Source organism: Chiloscyllium plagiosum, unplaced genomic scaffold, assembly GCF_037043375.1.
Source record: "Chiloscyllium plagiosum isolate Xiang-an unplaced genomic scaffold, Cpla_swu_hap1 HiC_scaffold_24, whole genome shotgun sequence".
Lineage (NCBI taxonomy): Eukaryota > Metazoa > Chordata > Chondrichthyes > Orectolobiformes > Hemiscylliidae > Chiloscyllium > Chiloscyllium plagiosum.
In genome coordinates, this window is record NW_028270162.1 from 45,824,855 (window position 1) to 45,847,780 (window position 22,926).

Below are 22,926 nucleotides of genomic sequence, written 5' to 3' on the forward strand. Positions count from 1 at the left end.
CTGCCAGGTGTTGTGCTCACTCAAGGAGCCAGCTCTGAGATAGCTAGGTCAGTGTCATGTACTATGCATATATAAATATGTACTACCAAATGAACCATTTTCAGAGATTGTTATTCTTAATTTGTCTTAGTTGTAAAACTCAACTCCTCTCAAAACTTGCTTTCTAAATAGCCTTGGTGATTTATCTAAACTGTGTATGTGTTGCTATTGTTTACATATGCCAGGTATTGCTAACTGTTGTAATTAAAATATTGTAGAAATATTTCTTTAATCACTTCAAGTAAACCTACATAGGGAAGTTCAGCTTTGCCCAGATGTCCAAGTTTTGGACATCGTTCAGATGATTGCGTTAAATGTAGCTGTGATGTAAATTTGTGTGATGTTCAATACTCCATTCTTATTTTGTCTTATTGCTCCTCCTCCTGGCATGTGGGAAGCTATGATCAAGTATCATTTGTTGTTTGCTATAGAATAGACATGCAGGAAGTATCATCATATGATGTCACTTCGATAGTTTTAGTTTTCTCGATTGTGTGACTCTCGTGATTTTTCTGCTGACTTTTTGGCCATGATTTGGAGATGCCGGTGTTGGACTGGGGTGTACAAAGTTAAAAATCACACAACACCAGGTTATAGTCCAACAGGTTTAATTGGAAGCACTAGCTTTCGGAGCGCTGCTCCTCACAACCACCTGATGGAGTGGCGCTCCGAAAGCTAGTGCTTCCAATTAAATCTGTTGGACTATTACCTGGTGTTGTGTGATTTTTAACTTTTTGGCAGCATTGTTGCTGCCATTTATGTTCAAGTCCTACTTCAGCATAAAAATCAAGCACTTGCCAAATATGGCTTGAAGATAGAATACAGAGGGTGGTAGTGGAGGGTTGTTTTCAAACTGGAGGCCTGTGACCAGTGGAGTGCCACAAGGATCCGTGCTGGGTCCACTACTTTTCATCATTTATATAAATGATTTTGATATGAACATAGAAGGTATAGTCAGTAAGTTTGAAAATGACACCAAAATTGGAGGTGTAGTGGACAGCGAAGAAGGTTACCTCAGATTACAGTGGGATCTTGATCAGATGGGCTAATGGGCTGAGAAGTGGCAGATGGAGTTTAATTTAGATAAATGCGAGGTGCTGCATTTTGGGAAAGCAAATCTTAGCACGACTTATACACTTAATGGTAAGGTCCTGGGGAATGTTGCTGAACAAGGAGACCTTGGAGTGCAGGTTCATAGCTCCTTGAGACTGGAGTCACAGGCAGATAGATAGTGAAGAAGGCATTTGGTATGCTTTCCTGTATTGGTCAGAACATTGTGAGTTGGGAGGACATGTTGCGGCTGTACAGGACATTGGTTCGGTCACTTTTGGAATATGGCGTGCAATTCTGGTCTCTTTCCTATTGAAAAGATGTTGTGAAACTTGAAAGAGTTCAGAAAAGATTTACAAGGATGTTGCCAGGTTTGGAGGATTTGAGCTATAGAGAGAGGCTGAATAGGCTGGGGCTGTTTTCCCTGGAGTGTCGGAGGCTGAGGGGTGACCTCATAGAGGTTTATAAAATCATGAGTGGCATGGATAGGATAAATAGACAGTCTTTTTCCTGGGGTGGGGAGTCCAGAACTAGAGGGCATAGGTTTAGAGTGAGAGGGAAAGATATAAAAGGGACCTAAGGGGCAACATTTTCATGCAGAGGGTGGTACGTGTATGGAATGAGCTACCAGAGGAAATGGTGGAGGCAGGTACAATTGCAACATTTAAAAGGCATCTGGATGGGTATATGAATAGGAAGGGTTTGGAGGCATACGGGCAAAGTGCGGACAAATGGGAGTAGATTAGGTTGGAATATCTGGTCAGCATGGATGAGTTGGACCAATGGGTCTGTTTCTGTGCTGTACATCTCTGTGACTCTATAAACCCATTGGACTATAATCTGGTTTTGTGTGATTTTTAACTATGTGACTTGGTGACTTGGTGACATGATACCAGCCTTTGTGGAGTTATTTCAGGGATATTTTACTTCATCTCCACTGAACTGTACAATATAACAATCCAGATCTTTTGCCTTACACCCATTTCAGTTGCACGTTTAGAGATGAACGTTGGCTATTGGCCATGAGATGAGCATACCAGACTAATGAGATGCTCTAATATTCCCAGTGAATGGCCACTGCCTGTGGAATCTTACCATTTATATTCTTGACTTGTTCTGTCCTTCCTTGGATTTCTAAAACTCCATTTGTGCCATTTCTTTCTCCTGTTACCAGTGTGTACTCGCCCCTCCCATTGAAGGTGAAGTTTGCCCCATCAAAAGTAAAGAAATGTGGATCTCCAAATGTTGTGCCTAGAAGAGAGTTCAAGAAATTTAAAAATGTCTATATTTACAACAATTTGTATATATCTCTATATTTTTAAGAATGTCTCTTTTTTTTGGATTTGGATTTGTGAGGGTGAATTTTACAAGGAATCCATAAATCCTGCTCTCTTATAGGGTTCAGAATGGGGTGGCCGAGAGGGGTCTTTCAGTCCTGGATCTGTACGGGGCTTACATTGCTCAGGTCAGGAGCTGGGGCTGGCAGCAGGAGTTCTGCCCCTGCCTTCATGCTCCACCAGACCTCAACCCCAGCCAAAAGGCCCACCCAATAACCAATTGCCCCACAGTAATATTACACTGAAAACAATTTTAATGGAGCCAGGGTCATGCATGGATCCCCATTTGAGAAGAAATCCCATCATAGACAACTATTAACCAACTGGACTGTCCGGCCGCTCAGTAGGCTCAGTAGCACCAGAGCTGAGTAGTGAGCACTGCCGGAACTACAATCAATTCCTGATGGAGAAGTGTCAGGAATCCAAAATTTGAGGTAAGTCCAAGGGGTGTTTGAAAGATGGATCTGTCTGGCTCAGGGACAAAAGAGATACCCACGCTACTCCTTCCACCTTTGTTCCTAACAGCCTCCACTTCCCCTATATTTTAGTGGTGGAGGCAGAATGAGGCACGGTGGCTCAGTGATTAGCACTGCTGCCTCACAGCACCAGGGTTCCAGGTTCGATTCTATCCTCGGGTGACTGTCTGTGTAGAGTTTGCACATTCTCCCCGTGTCTGCATGGGTTTCCTCCGGGTGCTCCGGTTTCCTCCCACAGTCCAAAGACGTGCAGGTCAGGTGAATTGGCCATGCTAAATTGCCCGTAGTGTTAGGTGGATTAGTCAGAGGGAAATGGCTCTGGGAGTGTTACTCTTTAGCGGGTCTGTGTGGACTGGTTGGGCCGAAGGGCCTGTTTCCACACTGTAGGTAATCTAATCTAATCTTAAGTAACCTCAACATTCCCAAGGGATGGGGGACTGTCTGATGCATTATCCACCCAGTGTAATTTGAGGACCAGACAGGGTGTTGGGGACAGCAGTGAAATTACAATCTCAGAATCAACTTGCTGTCCAGGCAAGTGTGAATCAGATGGTCATTATACAAAATGCCCACTTACAGGCTCACTACCGAGAAAGGTCACGAGAGGCCTGGTGAAAGAGGAACCAGTTATGATCCCATTATCTCAGGAGAGATACACTAAGAATGGAGGCAATTCAGAGACGCTTCACTAAGTTAGTAACAGGTATGGAGGAACTGTCTGGTTGAGTAGGTTGGGCCTATACTCATTGGAGTTTAGAAGTATGAGCAGCAGCCTTATTGATGGACGTACGATTCTTTAAAGAACTGACAGGGCAAAGAGTGAAAGGCTGGTTCCCCTTGTGGGACAGACAAGGACAGAAGATATAATCTCAGACTAAGGGGTTGCCCAGTTAGGACAGAAATGAGGAGTTACTTCTTCTCTCAACTGGTAATGAATATGTGGAATAGGCAATTAAGTCTGGATTGTTAGGTGTATACAAGGCTGAGAGAGACAGATTTTTAATCAGTATGGGGATCAAGAGTCGGGGGAAAAGGCAGGAAAGTGGACTTTAGGATTATCAGATCAAAAGACCATAAGACCAAAAGACCATAAGACATAGGAGCAGACATTGGGCCATTCAGCCCATCAAGTCTGTTCCGCTATTCAATCATGGCTTATAGGTTTCTCAACCCCATTCTCCTGTTTTCTCCCCATGACCCTTGATCCCCTTGATACTCAAGAACCTATCTCAGTCTTACATATACTCAATGACCTGGCCTCCACAGCCTTCTGTGGCAATGAATTCCATAGATTCACCACTCTCTGGATGAAGAAGTTTCTCCTTATCTCCGTTCTAAGGCTGTGCCCTTGGATCGTGGACTCTGCTACCAATGGGAACATCTTCCCAACATCTACTCTATCCAGACCATTCAGTATTCTGTATGTCTCAATTAGATACCCCCTCATCCTTCTAAACTCCATTGAGTTTAGATCCAGAGTCCTCATATATTCCTCATATGTTAAGCTTTTCATTCCTGGGACCGTTCTTGTGAATCTTCTCTGAACACACTCCAGGACCAGTACATCAGAATGATCTCATTGAATGGGGGAGCAGAAATGATGGACTGAATGGCTCATCTTATAATCTTATGGATCAAGCTGAAGTTAATAGAGAAAAAATCTGTGGTTATTTGCCATAAAATGGTATGCTTTGAGGTCCACAATATTTTCAGCTGTTTGACTAAATTGACAATAGGCCTGACAAACAAGTCCTGGTTTTGGACTTCTTTGGCAATTCTCAAGACCATTTAGACTATCCATTATTGTCTTCATGCATCACTGCACAGATAAGTACCCATCCATCCTTGGGCCACTGTCTGTGTGGAGCTTGCACATTCTCCCAGTGTCTGTGTGAATTTCCTCCAGGTGCTCCAGTTTCCTCCCACAGTCCAAAGATGAGCAGGTTAGGTTCATTGGCCATGCAATTGCCCATGGTGTCCAGAAATGTATTGGCTGGGTGGATTAGCTGTGGGAAATGTAGGGTTACAGAGACAGTGTAAGGTTGTGGGTCTGGGTGGAATGCTTTTTACAGGGTCGGTGTCAATGTGCCGAATGGCCTGCTTCCACACTGTAGTGATTCTATGATTCATTGCTGTCCTCCCTTACCGGCTTTTGGAGGTCTGTAGGTTGTGCAGTCACTTGTAGGTCGATGTAGAAAGTAATACTGGCAGTTATCTGACCACAGGCAGCAGTAATAGAAGCTCATCACGTCGTAGAGTCCGTGAGAGAAGCCAGGAACTCTTGGGGGCTTCTCGTATGGTGGGGAGCCCCAGTCATGCCCTCGGTCAGGGGTGCTGCCTCCAATAGAGTCTCCAGTTAGAATCTGTCTGCCTTGGGCATCATAGCAGCACTGCTGTCCTGCTCCATACTTGGGGCTGGGGAGCAAGAATAATCCATCAGTGGGAAAATGTTGCGGAAAAGAAAAATCGTCAATAACCAAACAACAATAACTTGGATTACGTAACACATTTAAAAGGAACAAAATGGACCTAGTTTCATTGCAGATGCATAAATGGACAAAGATTGGCACCAAACTACATCAGGAGACATTTGGACAAATGAAACATTATTTAGTCAGAGGTACCTTTACAAAAAAAAACATTATTTAGCATTCTTCATGGTCAATGGTCATTTGAAATTGCTATACAGCTAATGATGTATTTTTGAATTGTATTCATCATTGTGAGGGAGGACCACTGGAAGCCAATTTGCGTGCAGACTACAACAATAATAATGAGCAGGATAAGGCGATGCTGACTGAGGGGAGAATGTCAGCCAGGATGCTGTGATAACTCCCTGCTCTTTTTCAAAACAGTACAATGGGTTATTTTGCATTCACGCAAGGAAGCAGACTCAATCTAATGTCTCAACTGAAAGACAGTCTCTCCAAAAGGGTGGCACAGTAGCTCAGTGGTTAGCACCGCTGCCTCACAGCGCCAGGGTTCAACTCCAGCCTTTGGTGACTGTGTGGAGTTTGCACATTCTCCCTCTGTCTGGGTGCTCCAGTTTGTTCCCACAGTCCAAAGGTGTGCAGGTTAGGTGAAATGACATGCTAAATTACCCATACGATAGGTGGGTTAGCCATAGGAAATGCAGGGATAGGGGCTTGTTGGGATGAATGGCCTGCTTCCAAACTGTAGAGATTCTCTGGATACTGCTCTGGAGTGTTAACCTTGCTCTTTTAGAACGAAGCCTGAAATTAGAACCTCACCACCCAGCAGCATGAGAGCTGTCAATCAAGTCACAGCTCACTGAAGGAGAATTGCAAAGGAGAGAAACGAGGTAAAGGCAGACATGTGCATTGAGGCAGTTGAAGGCATGGTCACTAAATTTGAGCCAGAGCAGATTACGGATGGTCAAGAGGCCAGAATTAGACAACAGCAGAGATACCTGGAGGTATAGATATAGAGGAGGCGAAACAGAAAGGAAATGGTGAGGCCGTGAAGGGACTTGAAGACCAGGAAGAGAAGTTTGAATCAATGCCTTATTGAACCAAGAGCCAGCGCTGGCCAGAGGCGAGGGGTTAACAAGTGCAAATCTAAGCACACAAGCTCACCAGCCGGATGCTTTCTGCGATTAAGCCTATTGTTCAAGGGTCTGTTGATGTCAAGCACAGAGCTCTTTCATAGTTAAGCTGCTCTGCTAATGCCTAAGCTATAAAATTAAGTAAACAACAAATCAATCAGCCCCATCAAAATGTACAGCTTGTTGGAGTAAAGTAAACCAATTAACTAATAAATTATCTGTATACTTAAACAAACGATAAGGATAGTCCTGAAATATCTAGCATTCCAATCCAGTCATTGTGTCTCTTATAACACACTATTTTGCATCAATAACCTTTCTGATTACATTGCTGTCTTGAATACAAGTTCATATGCACTGCTCATGTCTCAGTGTTAAATCCAGCATTCTGGAACTGCAACAGTCATCAACAAAAATGCTGATCAATCAAATCCTTTCCTCCCAAAATCCCTTAACCACTCAACCCATTTGGTTCCAAAAAAAGGAACAGCAAAATAATAGAAGCACTAAGGGGATAGTATAATAAAGCAGGGTGCAAGACAATTTTACGACTAGACCATAAGGTGGAGCCCCTTGCCCAGGGAGAGAGTGAATTGGAAAAGCGTAACAAGGCATTTACAATGAAAAGGAGAGAGACTAAGATAGAAGAGAGGAAAGCAAAGGGACAGAGATTAACAGAGAGGGTAAAAGAGATAGAAAGTACAAATATTATGGGACTGCTCAGGGACTTTACGACATAGTGTTGAAAACCACAAATACAAATAAAACAATAAAGGCTACACCAAATTAAAACGTGTTATCAACAGCCATCAAATTATGATTTTACGGCCAGAAATATGCTGTTTAGAAGCATGCTCGAAAATGATTGGACATACTTCAGAGTCCCAAGGCCATAGAGAGGAATTAGAAACACCTGAATAATATAGAAGAAAGAACAAAGTATTTCTATAAACTGCTTGGATAACCTCATGTCATTTCAAAGTGCTTTACCGAAATGAAGTACTTTTGAATGTTGTCATTGATGACATGTGGAAAACACTTTGTGTACAGCAATATCCCACATGCAGCTAAGAAAAAGTGACCAGATAACCTGTTTCTGTGACGTTTGTTGAGGGCTAAATATTGGGAGAGTATTTCCAGCTTTGAATTTAATTTCTCCTCCAGCAAACGGCAGCAGGCAGAGTAAGTTACAGTGTTATTACTTGCTAGCAACGGGGCCAAACTGATCCCCCAGTTGTTGAGGAACTATTAGACTTTTAGGCCCCTCACAAAGTTCTCATCCTGACCCCGCTTTCCCCACACTGAGACCGACGTTGCTTTGGCTTTGCCCTTCTCCATCCCCACTCCCTTCACTGTCTCCACAACACTTCCAATCTCTTCCTTCTGCTGGTAGCCTCTTTTTTGTCTCTTATTCACACCTTTCTTCTTTCCCCTTCCTCTCACACTCATCTTATTATTCCCCTTTTCTTGCCTATGCTTTCAATCCAGTCCTTTTTGCCCTCTCTTTCCTTCCCCCGCTTTGACTCCCATCATATTCTGTTCCTTTCCCAAACCATGCATAACGCAAGAGGTACCTCCAGAGCTGATCCTTGCAATACGTCCTGGCTGCAATAAAGACCTGAGTAAGCTACAGCAGTGTGCATATCTTTCGGTCTGTGAGCTTCACATGCTGTATAGGGAAGGTGCTCCACCTAGTGTCTCATCTGTGAAATGATAATGATATGTTTTCACAGCAACACATTGCAAAGAGACTGATGAAAAGTTCTACACTAACATGTATGGGTGGCACTGCTGCCTCATATCACCAGTGACCTGGGTTTGATTCCAGGCTTGGGTGAGTGGAGATTGTCTATGTCGAGTTTGCACATTCTCAATATGTCTGTTGGGGTTACCTCCCTAAGTCCAAAGATGTGCAGGTTAGGGTGGACTTGGCCATGCTAAATTGCCCACAGTGTCTAGGAATGTGCAGTAGGGTGGACTTGGCCATGCTAAATTGCCCACAGTGTCTAGGAATGTGCAGTAGGGTGGACTTGGCCATGCTAAGTTGCCCACAGTGTCTAGGTATGTGCAGTAGGGTGGACTTGGCCATGCTAAGTTGCCCACAGTGTCTAGGAATGTGCAGTAGGGTGGACTTGGCCATGCTAAATTGCCCACAGTGTCTAGGAATGTGCAGTAGGGTGGACTTGGCCATGCTAAGTTGCCCACAGTGTCTAGGAATGTGCAGTAGGGTGGACTTGGCCATGCTAAGTTGCCCACAGTGTCTAGGAATGTGCAGTAGGGTGGACTTGGCCATGCTAAGTTGCCCACAGTGTCTAGGAATGTGCAGTAGGGTGGACTTGGCCATGCTAAGTTGCCCACAGTGTCTAGGAATGTGCAGTAGGGTGGACTTGGCCATGCTAAATTGCCCACAGTGTCCAGGAATGTGCAGGCTGTGTGGATTAGCCTGGGGAATACAGGGTTACTGGGATAGGGTAGAGGGTTGGGTCTGGGTGGGATGTTCTTCGGTGGGTCGGTGTGGATTTGATAGGCCAAATGGCCTGCTCCCACGCTGTAGGGATTCTACACATGGCTTACACATAAGCCTTATTTCAATTGAAATATTTAGGATGGAAGGGGAGCAATAATGATAGGGGATTCTATTGTACATTCTATTGAAATAGACATTTCTACAGCCACATATGTGACACTTGATTGAATGTTGCCTTCCTGGGGCCAGGGACCAGGATATTACTGAGTCACTGCAAGACATTCTGAAGGGAGTAACAGCCAGAGGCAATGGTTCATATCAGTACCAACAATTCAGGTTTAAACAAAAGTGATGAGATCCTGTAAGCAGTATATAAGAAGCTAGGAGATAAATTTCAAAGCAAGACCTCAAAGGTAGTAATCTCAAGATTATTCCTAGTGCCACATGCTGGTGAGATCAGGAACAGAAGAATGGATCAGGTGAATGCATGGTGCAGGTAGGAGGGATTTAGATTTCTAAGGCATTGGGACTGTTTCTTGGGAAGATGGGACCTGTTGCAGGTGAATGGGTTTTAGCCCAGCAGGACCCGGTCAAATATCCATGCAGGGGCATTCGCTGGTGTGGTGGTAGTTAAATTAGAGTGACAGGAGGATGAAAACAGACCAGGGAGGCAAAAGAGATCAAATGAAAATAGAATTGAAAGATAGAATACTAGAAAGCAAAAGTAGAAGGTAGAGAAAAGAAAGGCTACCAGCAACTAGACCATCGTAAAAATGTGAAGAAAACAATTCTCTAGGTATCTTACTTGAATGCACAGCGCATTCAAATTAAAGAAGATGAATTAACAGTGGTAAACAGATACAATATGATTGCAATTACATAGATATGGTGTAGGTTGACCAAGGCAAGAAACTGAATATCCAAAGACATTCAATATTTCAAAAGGACAAACAAAAAAGGAAAAGGTTGGTGGGATTACCTTGCAGTAAAGGATGACAGTTCAATACTGAGAAAGGTGATCAGCTCAGAAAATCTAAATGTAGAATTAGCCATGGTTGGATAGGAAATTAGAGATGTGACAAGGACGATTCACTAATCATTGGGACTTTAATATATTTATCGACAGTGAAACCACATTAGCAATAATATTATGGTGGATGAACACCTGGAGTGTGTATTGTTTTTTACGCCAGTATAGAAGAACCAATTAGTGATCAGGCTATCCTAAATTCAATATTGTGCAATGAATAACTACAAATAAGAATTAATAATCTTGTTTTATGGTGTCCATTAGGGATGAGTGACCATAAAATGTTAAGAGTCCTTTATCGGGATGGCAAGTAAGGAAGTTCAATCCAAAATTAGGGTCCTATATATAAACAAAGGAAATTATGAGGGTATGATGGGTGAGTTCGCTGTGACAGGTTGGGTAACTGCATTAAAAGGCATGATGGTAAATGAGCAATGGCTAATATTTAAGGAATGAATGCATGCATTATAACTGTTGTACAGAGTCACAACAGAAAAATCAGTCCAGCCATGGCTAACAAAAGAAATTAAGGGTAGGTAGTATTAGATCCAAAGATGTGTCACATAAATTTGCTAGAAAAAGTAGCAAACCTAAGGCTTGGGAACAGTTTACATTTCAGCAAAGGAGGATCAAGGAAAAAATAAGAAGGCAGGAAAAGAGTATCAGAGTAAATTTAGAAGGAACACAAAAGCAAACTGTAAAAGATTGAAAAGGTTGAAAAAAGGAAAAAAATTGGTCAAGTCAAATGTAAGCTCTTTACAGTCTGAAATCTGAGAATTGCTCATGTAGAAAATTAAAGTGGCAGAGAAATTAACAACTACTTTGCTTCTGTCTTCACAGAAGAAGGCATAGATAGCTTCCCAGTTAGGGGACCAAGGGTATAATGAGAAAGAGGAATTGAGGACATCAATATTAATAAACAAAAAAAGACAGTGCTGGGGAAATTAATGGAACTGAAAGCTGATAAATCCCCAAGGTCTTATAGTCTACATCCCAGGGTACTAAAGGTCGAGCCAACAGAAATATTCGATTCATTGGTTGTCATCTTCTAAAATTCCATAGCTTCTGGAATAGTGGCTGCAAACTGAACAGTGGCAAATGTAACCCTGCTGTTTAACAAAGCAAGGGGAAAGAAAACAGGGAATTACAGACCAATTAGCTAAACATCAACAGGAGGGAAAATGCTGCAGTCTAGTAGAAAGAATGTTGTAACAGGATTCCTATTATAAAAGAAGAGGGTAACAGGATTCCTAGGCAATATCAATGGGATTGGACAAAGTCAACATGGATTTATGAAAGGGAAACTATGTTTGACAAACTGCTGGGATTTTCTTTGAGGGTATAACTATGGGATAACATAACGGGAAAGGAGTGGATGGTGTATTTGGCCATTCAGAAAACTTTTGTTGAGGTCCCACAGAGGAAGTGAGTGCACAAATCAAAGCACATGAGACTGGTAGTAAGCATGGAATGAGAACAGGTTGGCAGGCAGGTCAATCTCAGTATGGAAAGTGGTGACTAATGGGTCCTCCAAGGAAAAGTACTTAGGCCCCGGCTATTCACAATGCAGTAGTTCCCCTCCCCGACACCCCCCCCCCCATTCATTTAAATGGAAAATTTGCCTTCCCAGCAGCCCCAGTCCCTGGTTCCGGAATGTTCCCTTTAACATGTTAGGGCCGCAGTAAACCATGGGTAACTGAACCGCGGAAAACAATTCCATGGATACGGGGGTTGCGTGCATATATCATCAATTTGGCTGATCAACTGTAATATTTCGGAAATTTCCAAAATTGTGAGACATGAGGAAGATGTAAAGAGGCTTTGAGGTGATTCAGATAAGTTGAACGAGTGGGCAAGTAGGTGGCGGATGCAGTATAACATGGAATAATGTGATGTTGTCCACTTCAATGGGTGAAACAGGACTGGCAGAGTGTTATTTAAATGGTGATAGTTTGGGAATTGGGGATGTACAGAGAGACCTGGATGATCTCATACACCAGTCATTGTATGCAATCATGCTTGTGCACCAAGCAGTTAGGAAGGTAAATGGTAAGAAAGCTTAAGTACAGAAACAAGAATGTTTTACTGCAGCTGTACAAGACCTTGGTGAGATCATACCCAGAGTACCATGCACAGTTTTGGTCTCCTTACCTAAGAGATTTGCCATTAAAAAAGTGCAGTGAAAATTCACCAGCTGAATTTCAGGGAAGGCAAGAGTGCTGGTTGAGGAGAGGTCGAGTTGACCAAGCCTGTATGCACTGGAGATTTGAAAAATGAGAGGGAATCTCATTGACATGTATAAAATTCTGACAGGGCTGCAGGAATAATGTTTTCCCTGGTTAGGAGCGCCACACAAAAGAGTCACAGTCTCAGGATAGGGGATTGACATGAGAAGAAACCTTTTTGGTTAAAGGTCAGTGACCCTGTGGTATTCTGTACCACAAAAAGCTGTGGAAACCAAGTTACTGATTATTGAAATAGATTTCTAAACACTAAAGGTGTCAAGGGGTAGGTAGATAGAGTAGGAGTGTGGCATGAGGTCAAGGATTAACCATGATCATACTGAATGTTGGAGCAGGCTTGATGGGCCAAATGGCCTACTCTTCTTCCTATTTTCTAAGTTTCGTTGTTTGGATGGAACAGGAGACTTGACTTATCACTTACCTTGCTTGGATAGCTCGAACACAGTGTGCAGCTCCTGGGTGATAGGTACATTTACTCCCCTTCTCAATGTCACACCCATAGTCTGTCTGCATTAGAAATGAGATCTTTCAGTCAGTCCAGCCTCAAACATCTTTAAAAAGTCTCTCTTTTTCAATTCATTCTCCCCCAGTGGAATTGAATGAGTGCCTTTGCGGTGCGTACAAGCACCACTAGTGACATCCTGCATTGTGAAGAGGAAAGAAAGCTGAGAGGAGATGATTTCCTTTAAATGTCATCTAAGTTGTCTCACAAGAAAAAAATATAAACATGTTTACCATTATTCGAAAACTCCTTGTTTTTCTTCCAGCCTGACTTCATTATATGATAGAAGAAACAGAAGCAGTAGAGCATTCGAACCTTCCCTGCCATTTAATATAATTATGGCTGATCTTCTGCCTCAACTCTACAGTCCTGCTTAATGTCTGGTGCCTTGATTCTGAGGCTCCAAAGATCTGTCTATTTCAGGCTGAAGTATATTCAAGAATGAAGCATTCACAACTCTCCAGGATACAGAATCCCAAAGATTCACAAGGGAAGAAATTTCTCCTCGTCCCATACCACAGTGCCAGTTGTACAGTTTTCAACCTGGGAAAACCATCCCCTTGGTCTCTAGCCTATCAAACTTCAATAAGGTCATCTTTCACTCTTCTAAACTCCAGACTAATCTATTGAACCATAGCAACAGATCCAATGCATGTCTCTTCTAGTTTAGATATGAAGACTAAAACTGAACAGTGTTCCAAGTAGGGTCTCATGAAAGCCAGGTACAATTGTAGTAAGGCTTCCTTATTCTTGTACACTAATCTCCTTATAATAAGGGCCAAATTGCAATTTACCTTCCCAATTACTCACTGTCTGCATGTTAATTTTCTCTGTTCCATGTATGAGTATACCGACATCTCTCTGAGCATCGACGTTTAGAAATTTCACACATTGTACAGAGCAGTTGGCTGTGGGCTTGTGGCGCAGCAGAAGAATGTCTGACTCCACATCAGAAGGTGGTGTCTTCAAATCACATCAGGCTCACTGCAGCTCAATTTCTGGCAGCACGGTGCTCAGTGGTTAGCACTGCTGCCTCACAGTGCCAGGGACCCAAGTTCAATTTCCACCTCAGGCAACTGTCTATGTGGAGTTTGCACATTCTCTCCGTGTCTGCGTGGGTTTGCTTTGGTTTCCTCCTTCAGTCCAAAGATGTGCAGGTTAGGTGAATTGGCCATGGTAAATTGCCTACAGTATTAGCTGGATTAGTCAGGGGTAAATGTAGGGGAATGGGTCTAGGTGGGTTGCTCTTCGGAGGGTCTGTGTGGACTTGTTGGGGCGAAAAGCCTGTTTCCACACTGTAGGAGATGTGATCTTAAAAAAAAAATGCTTTTCTATTCTTGGTACCAACATGAATAACCTTCCCCCATATATTGTGCTCTACATGCCATTTTGTTTCCTGTACTACATCAATAACCACACCTCATTGTCCTTCATTGGCTGTGAAATATCTGGTTTACTTGAAAAGTGAGATATAAATACAAGTCTTGCTTCTATTTCTTTTTTGTTGCTCATTCATTTAAGCTGTCTATATCTCTTTGCAGAATCTTTGTACCCTTCTCACAATACACATGCCCACCTAGATTTATCATTAGCAAACTTAGATACATTATTCTCAATCTCTCTATTTAAGCCATTACTATAGATTGTAAATAACTGAGACCTTACACTGATCCTTACAACAATCCAGGAAGTCAAGCCTGCCGACTGGAGAGTATCCCAATTAACCCGACTCTGTTTCTTGTCAGTCAAACAATCTTTCATCCATGCTAACAAATTACTCCACCTCTATAAGTCCTTATCTTTTGTATCAACATTTTATTGCATTTTAGAAATCCAACTTCTTTACGTCTACTTGTTCCCCTTTGTCAACCCTACTAGTTACATCTGCAAGAAATTCAAGTGAATTTGTCAAACACGATCACCCTTTCATAGAACTATGTTAACATAGTTTTTAAGAATATTGTTAAGATATTCATGATCATAGATTCCAGCTTTTTCCTGACCATTAATATCAGGCTGATGGTCTTTAATTCTCTATTTCCCCTTTTCCTCATTTGTTGAATGGCAGTGTTACACTTCCTAATTTCAACTATTTTTGGTGTATAATTTGTGACTTCTCTAGTGAAGGCAAACAAAATATTTGCTCAAAGTCTCCGCTATTTCCTTTATCATCCTGTTCACTTCTCCTACCTCTGTCTCTCGGGAACTAACGTTTACATTAGCTATTGACTTTTTGTATGTAGTTAAATCTATCTGTATAAACATGCAAAGCTCTTACACCGGTAAGTCTAGAAACTTACTGGTTATATCTCAGTGCAGCCCCAATTCATCAATAAATCAGGGTAGCTACATGACTAAATAAAATAGTCATTGGAAGAGATACACGGAGCAGCATATCCAGACCAGACAGCACAATGGAAGGACCATTGCTTGCTGAACTGTAGTTCACAAGATACACCATATTCTACCCCAATCAATCTATGTCTGTGACAAACATGCTGCCCTAACCCTCATCCTAACCCTAACCCTAACCCCAACCCTAACCTTATCACACAGAGTTGTAAGCTGAAATTTCTATCTGCCTAAAATGGAGTGAATTCTCTCTCACTGCCTGGTATTGGAGAACTTAGGGTATATTAGCAGTGGCCACAGGTCTCAACCATGTATATGGTGAGATGTTTAGAGATTACCGAATTAAGATGCACATATTACCAATGCAGTTCACTAGTAACCATCCAAGAGCTCATCCAGCTGTGAAGTGTTGTGATTGTTCTAATGTGGGACATGAAGCAACTACCTCACATTGAACATGATCCAATAACAACAATGAAACAAAGGACTGAGTAATCTATTTCTGACTGAGCTGGAGAACAAAATGCTAAATTAAGTTGATTAAAGACTACCCCAATTGTTTAGCAGGCAATACCGAGCCACTGACCCTGGAAACCCTCAGGCTCAGTCCCACTGGCTTTGCAGGGGACTCAGTTCTTATCTGGGCCAGCAGTTATCTGAGTTCCTTAGTAAGGAGAAATCAGGGCACCCAGTCCCAATCATAGCCCAAATGTTCAGGCACATCAGCACCAGGTAAGAGCAGAGTTAGCTGTAGCTGTGATAACCTCCACATCACAGGTGGGTTCACCCAATTAGACTGCAATGGGGTTTCAATGAAATAGCTGTTCTTCCATCAGTGAAGTTTAACTTTCCAACTGTTGGGACCACACATAAAGATTGAGCCACATGAACTACGTACTGAAGCTGATTGGCACCAATGAGGTTGTACTGCAAGCAACAAAGCTCTACGTATGAGCAGAGGATTGAAGGAAATTGTTGGCAGGGTGAGCATTTTTTAAAAAGCTGTCCACTTTATATGAAAATTCAGTTCCTTTTCCAACAAAATATTATGCTTACATGAAATCGCCCTGAATCTGCCCGTGACTGTGCCAGGGTGCAAGGGCAATCTGCAATCTCCAACAGGAAGTTTGGTAGTGTCTCTTCAGTTTTGTGCCAGGCCAAGCATTTCTGGTACGCCCAGGCAGCCGAGTCTTCTCTGAACCTTTCTTCCAGGTGCCAAGCTAGGGCATGGCTTGGACTCCATAGTGCTTTGACATTACTGAATCAAAATAGACGCAAAAGTCAAGGTGAGTTCTTCACTTTATAAACCTTTCAAATCTAACAGGAAACCTACTGGCAATGCCTAGTAAAAAGACCAAGTACATTTATGTTGCCTTTATGTTCTTGCTCATCAAGGTACATTATTTAATGCAAAAGCTAATGTTCTGGGGAAGTGAGTTTGAATCCCATCGTGACAGATGGTGAGGTCAATAAAAATATGGAATACAAAGCGAACCTGATGGCAACCATGTAGCCATTTGCTGATTGTTGTAAAAACCCATCTGGTTTACTATTGTCCTTTTGAGAAGGAAATTTGCAATCCTTACGTGGTCTAGCCTACATATGACGCCAGACCCCTAGCAACACAGTTAAGTCTTAACTCCACTTATAGACAGGGAATAAATGCTCTCCTAGCCAGCATTGCCCACATCTCATGAATTAATTAACAATAAAAGTTGGTCAAAGGTGCTCAATGAGCCAACAAAAGCTAGTGGGCGGCACAGTGGTTAGCACTGCTTCCTCACAGCGCCAGAGACCTGGGTTCAATTCCCGCCTCAGGTGACTCTCTGTGTGGAGTTTGCACATTCTCCCGGTGTCTGCGTGGGTTTCCTCCGGGTGCTCCGGTTTCCTCCCACAGTCCAAAAATGTGCAGGTTAGGTGAATTGGCCATGCTAAATTGCCTGTAGTGTTAGGTGAAGGGGTAAATGCAAGGGGATGGGTCTGGGTGGGTTGTGTTTCGGCGGGTCGGTGTGGACTTGTTGGGCCGAAGGGCCTGTTTCCGCACTGTAAGTAATCTAATCTAAAAGCTGACTGGATGTAGAGTACAACTCAACCTATTCTATCTCACTGACATGTTCTGGCTGTACGTCATGATGGCAGCACGATCATATTTTGATTGTTTATACACCAGCTCCCTTCATTGTCTCTTCAGCAAGAATGGTGGTCAGTGCAGAAAGGTAGGGAACACCCGTGTTCTTTTCTGAGAATAGGGCCCTCCTCCTAAAATCAATTATGTCTCAACCAACAATGCAACACCCCTTCCATTCAGCAATGAATTGTCTGCTCATAATGTGTGCTTATGTCCCTGGAGCCTGAACCCATAACCTTCTGACTTAGAACTGGAAGCGCTACCAACTGAGGCGCAGTGGACACAATTTCAGCAAAGTTTTTTCATGTCTCCGCTTTCTGACCAAACTAGAAAGAGATGTGAAGCTTCACACATGACACCAGACCACTTAGTGATGCTCAGTTATGAAGACCCCACCCCTTAGGTAGAATGGGTAATCTATTGCTGGGAACATCTCTCACTTCCCACAACGCCAAGCTGCTGATGTTGATGTCGACGGTGTGCACAGTTGCAGCCCCTATGTTTGGTTCCCAATATGGGCAGAATTAGGAACCGATTCCAGGTCGAAATGGTGAGAAATTATGTTGCTTTTAACCTTATACTAGGAATGAGTAACAGGCTGAACAGAAATGCTAATTTAATACCAAGTCTTAGATTGGAAATCCACCAAAGAGTCTCTGATTATACACTCAGCATAGATGCCCAAAAACAGATTCATGTACTCACACTGCCCCATCGCTTTGATTCTCAGTGGTTAGTCGCAGCATTCCAATCTCCCATTCAGAATAGGGTTTTTTAGCAGGCTGAGGGGTGAATTTGAAAATCCCGCTGTTTGGTGCAGCTTTTTCAAGTGAATAGAGGTAAGTCCAATTTCCTTCCCAGGATTCTGAGTATGGTGTACCTGATAAGAGAATTAGTCAATTGTGAATTAGTTTCAATTACCTTTATTAAATTAATGTACATTTATCGTTTAAAGTATTTTGTCATGTAAAGTTTACAAATCCATAACTTTCCTAGTTCTGGGACTAAAATTCAAACCACAAAGACTTACTAACATGTGTGACAACAACTCACTGAAAGCTGCAGTTCAAAAGGCCAACACTAGGAGCACCAACAGTTGGTGGATTACTGGCTGCACATTGCAGCATGTGACAATTGGTATTTAGGCTACAGAGAGTGGCAGGAATCGGTCAAATACCTAATTAAATGTGGATGGGCCAACACCAAAGACTATGGAGTTATTTGTTTCCCACTCTACACACCTCAAACCAAACAAAAGTAAAGATCAAAACTTAATTTGTGGCTAATGGAAGTGAATGGCCACTGTCAACTTCCTATTAAATGATGATGGCTTTTCTCATCCAAACTAAACTGATAAACTTCAGAGTGAACCCAGAAGGCAGGACACCTGGTTTTGCTTGGATGGGGAAAGCCATCATGGTACAATAAGAGGGTGATAGTGGCCATTCGTTTCTATCTGTTGTCTTGCTGTTATCTCTAGTGAAGTTCCACTCCAACACAGGCATCTCATACAGTTATCCCTGTGGCCTCCTGATATCATTTGTTGTTGAGTAGCTTTTTCGATTACACAAGCTCATGGGACTACACAATTCAATCAAGGTACCAGCTCAAATTGGTGCTTTTGTGTTAAACTGGGAAACCCAGTTGGAAGTGACAAGGTATGTTATATAACACCAAGATTGCCAAGTGTAGCTGAGAACATATAATCAGCTAATTACTTGAACGTGAAAACATTCCAATACTAAACAAGTATTTTGCATCAGTATTTACTGTGGAAGAGGACACGGAAGATCCAAAATGTAGGAAATGGATGGTGACATCTTGAAAAACGTCCATATTATAGAGGAGGAAATGCTGGATGTCTTGAAACGCTTAAAAGTGGTTAAATCCCCAGGACCTGATCAGGTGTACCTGAGAACTCTGTGGGCCCCTAGCTGAGATATTTGTATCATCAATAGTCACAGGTGAGGTGCCAGAAGACTGGAGGTTGGCTAAGGTGGTGCCACTGTTTAAGAAGGGTGGTAAGGACAAGTCAGGGAACTATAGACCAGTGAGCCTGACCTCAGTGGTGGGCAAGTTGTTGGAGGGAATCCTGAGGGACAGAATGTACATGTATTTGGAAAGGCAAGGACTGTTTTAGGGATAGTCAACATGGCTTTATGCGTGGGAATTCATGTCTCACAAGTTTGATTGAGTTTTTTGAAGGAGTAACAAAGAAGATTTATGAGGGTAGAGCAATAGATGTGATCTATATGGACTTCAGTAAGGTGTTTGACAAGGTTCCCCATGGGAGACTGGTGAGCAAGATTAGATCTCATGGAATACAGGAAGAACTCGCCATTTGGATACAGAACTGGCTCAAAGGTAGAAGACAGAGGGTAGTGGTGAAGGGTTGTTTTTCAGACTGGAGCCTGTGACCAGTGGAGTGCGACAAGGATCGGTGCTGGGTCCACTATTTATCATCATTTACATAAATGATTTGGATATGAACATAAGAGGTATAGTTAGTAAGTTGGCTGATGACACCAAAATTGGAGGTGTAATGGACAGCAAAGAAGGTTACCTCAGATTACAATGGGATCTTGATCAGATGGGCCAATGGGCTAAGAAGTGGCAGATGAAGTTTAATTTAGATAAATGTGAGGTGCTGCATTTTGGGAAAGCAAATCTTAGTAGGAGTTATACATTTAAAGGTAAGGTCCTAGGGAGTGTTCCTGAACAAAGATACCTTGGAGTACAGGTCCATAGCTCCTTAAAAGTAGAGTCGCAGGTAGGTAGGATAGTGAAGAAGGCGTTTGGTATGCTTTGGTTTAGTCAGAGTATTGAGTACAGGAGTTGGGAGGTCATGTTGCAACTTTACAGGACATTGGTTAGGCCACTGTTGGAATATTGCGTGCAATTCTGGTCTCCTTCCTATCAGAAAGATGTTGCAAAACTTGAAAGGGTTCAGAAAAGATCAACAAGGATGTTGTCAGGGTTGGAGGATTTAAGCTATAAGGAGAGGTTGAATAGGCTCTCCCTGAAGCGTCGGAGGCTGAGTGGTGACCTTACAGAAGTTTATAAAATCACGAGGGACATGGATAGGATAAACAAAGTCTTTTCCCTGGCGTAGGGGAGTCCAGAACTAGAGTGCATAGGTTTAGGGTGAGAGGGGAAAGATATAAAAGAGACCTAAGAGGCAACCTTTTCACTCAGAGGGTGGTACGTGTTTGGAATGAGCTGCCAGAGGAAGTGGTGGAGGCTAGTACAATTGCAACATTTAAAAGGCATCTAGCTGGGTATATGAATAGGAAATATTTGGGGGGGTATAGGCCAGGTGCTGGCAGGTGGGACTAGATTGGGTTGGGATATCTGATCGGCATGGATGGGTTGGACCGAAGGGTCTGTTTCCGTGCAGTACATCTCTATGACTCTATGGCTCTATGACATCCCATCGGTGGATGGATGGAAAATGGAGAGATGAAATGCTAAGATGAGGAGAAGAAAGTTTGGTCAAGGAATTGGACTCAAGATGCTCTTAAATGCTGTAGAGGTTTAGAACCAGAAATCCAGAGATTTGAATCAGGGGTTGAGAGTTGCCTGAAAGACCAGTGTCAAAGAATCACAAATTTGGAGTGTCTAAAGGTGAAGGCATTGTCCTGTATAGAGGGGAATGAAACTGTGGAGGATTTAAAGGAAAGAAAGTAAGAATAACAAAATTGGCTTAACCCTGTCGTGGAAATTGGCTTTGGATGGTGAATTATTTCAGCTTTGTGACTGAGCTGGATATGGGCAAAAGGTGAGTAAATGAGATTTGGTACAGAGTACCAACAACCAAGCTAAATGGAACACAACCTGACGTTGTTTCAGACTCTGGTGAGAAACCATTTCCCAGTAGGCCATGTGCTCTTGCACATGTGCAAAGGGTCAACATGACAGACTTTTCTTTCTCAGCAACTCTTTTGTTTTATACAGCTGATGGGCCCAACCATCCAAGTCATCAGGAGTGCTCCTGCAGGGCTGTGGGGCATGGAAAAGGACAGCAATGGGACAGGGACTGAAACAAAAAAACAGACCACAGGACCCAGGGAGGCCACTTAATTATATTTCTATATTTAAACAGGATTTCTTGAGTTACATTCTGGTGCCATCTCTAGAACTCAGTTATTCAATATACGTCATCAACAAGGGAATTCAAAACTGGGAGACATGGGTATAAGATCCAAATTGAAAAGAAACTTCATTACCTGGAAAATGGTTAAATTGTGGAACTCTGTACCACAGAGAGTAGTTAAAGTGAAAAACATAGATGTACTTACAGAGAAGCTAAACATCCAAAAGAGAAAGTAATACATTGTTAGGATGAAATGAAATAGAGTGGGAGGAGACTTGAGTGGAACATTAACGCCAGAATAAAGGACGTGTGCCAAAAGATCTTTTTCTGTAATGTAAGTTCAATGTAGTTCTTGCAAAGACTTTGGACAAAAGTGGGAATAAAAGCGGTGCAGTTGTCTAATTGCTTGCAAATATCACAATGTCTTGTACATTCCCTCAAAGCTGCCTGTATTCACACAGAAATGCAACTTACCTGTTTCTTGATATCCCCAGACTTCAATATTTACAGAGGTTGCTGAGATCAATGATGTGTTCCAAACCAGAGTCAGATCCCCTGAAACGTTGGGCGTGCCGTAGTACTGCCATTTGGTGGCATTCACCAAGGTGCTTTTCTTCAGGGATGAGAATTTGCTGTGATGTACTGTGGGATTAAAGAAACATAATAGAAAGGTGATGAAATAACTCACTTAATAAGAGTAATTCTGAATGTCTGAGCTCACAATGAGGGAGAATGGGGAAGGAGCAGTGTTCACCAGAAGCCTGAATTGTAGACAAATCTACCACACCGTAGCTCTGATTTCCTAGCCCATACTTCATCAAGATGTAATCATAAAGGAATCACTGTAAGGGGACCTTTCATGAAAGAGAAATGAGGTCTGCAGATGCTGGAGATCAGAGATGGAAATGTGTTGCTGGAGAAGCGCAGCAGGTCAGGCAGCATCTAGGGAACGTTTCGGGCATTAGCCCTTCTTCAGGGAAAACCTATGTAAACTTTGGCAGTAGATCCACAAAATCCTTGAACACAGACATGGATGGCACTTACACTCTTCCTAGAGTTCTGGCAGTTGACCAAAGAGATATACTGCAGAAGTTCAACCCCCCAATGTCTTTTTTATAGAGTTGGACAACACGGAAACACACCCTTCTGTCCAACTCATCCATGCCAACCAAATATCCTAATTTAGTCTAGCCCCACTTGCCAGCACTCAGCACTCTAAACTCTTCCTGTTTATATGCCCAACCAAATGCCTTTTAAATGTTACTATGGAGTCATAGAGTAGAATCATAGAATCCCTAGAGTGTGGAAGCAGGCTTTTTAGCCCATTGAGAGCACACCAACCCTCCAAAGAGTGTCCCACCCAAACCCACTTACTACCTTATCCTTGTAACCCTGCTAGGGAATCTAGTCTAATCTAATCCACCTAGCCTGCATAGCCATGGACACTGTGGGCAATTTAGCATGGCCAATTCACCTAACCTAGAACCCGGAGCACCCAGAGGAAACCCACGCAGTTCCGGGGAGAATGTGCAAGTCCACACAGACAATTGTCTGAGGCTGTAATCGATCCCAGGTCCCTGGGAGTGCGAGACAAGAGTGCTAACCACTGAGCCACCATTTGGGTTTTAAAACCTAAAGCTCCTT

General features: G+C 42.7%; 1 protein-coding gene across 7 annotated transcripts in view; it reads right to left on the minus strand.

The window, feature by feature from the left end:
• Window positions 1–22,926, minus strand: part of susd2 (sushi domain containing 2) — a 209,274-nt gene that overhangs the window by 90,778 nt on the left and 95,570 nt on the right. For all 7 annotated transcript variants that reach the window (XM_088000124.1, XM_088000120.1, XM_088000119.1 and 4 more), the window contains 6 exons: window positions 21,757–21,924; window positions 17,895–18,069; window positions 16,118–16,319; window positions 12,629–12,714; window positions 5,049–5,317; window positions 2,185–2,340 (listed from right to left, as the gene is read on the minus strand). In XM_088000124.1, coding sequence (XP_087856250.1) covers window positions 2,185–2,340; window positions 5,049–5,317; window positions 12,629–12,714; window positions 16,118–16,319; window positions 17,895–18,069; window positions 21,757–21,924 — 1,056 coding nt within the window. The remainder of the gene's footprint in view (window positions 1–2,184; window positions 2,341–5,048; window positions 5,318–12,628; window positions 12,715–16,117; window positions 16,320–17,894; window positions 18,070–21,756; window positions 21,925–22,926) is intronic.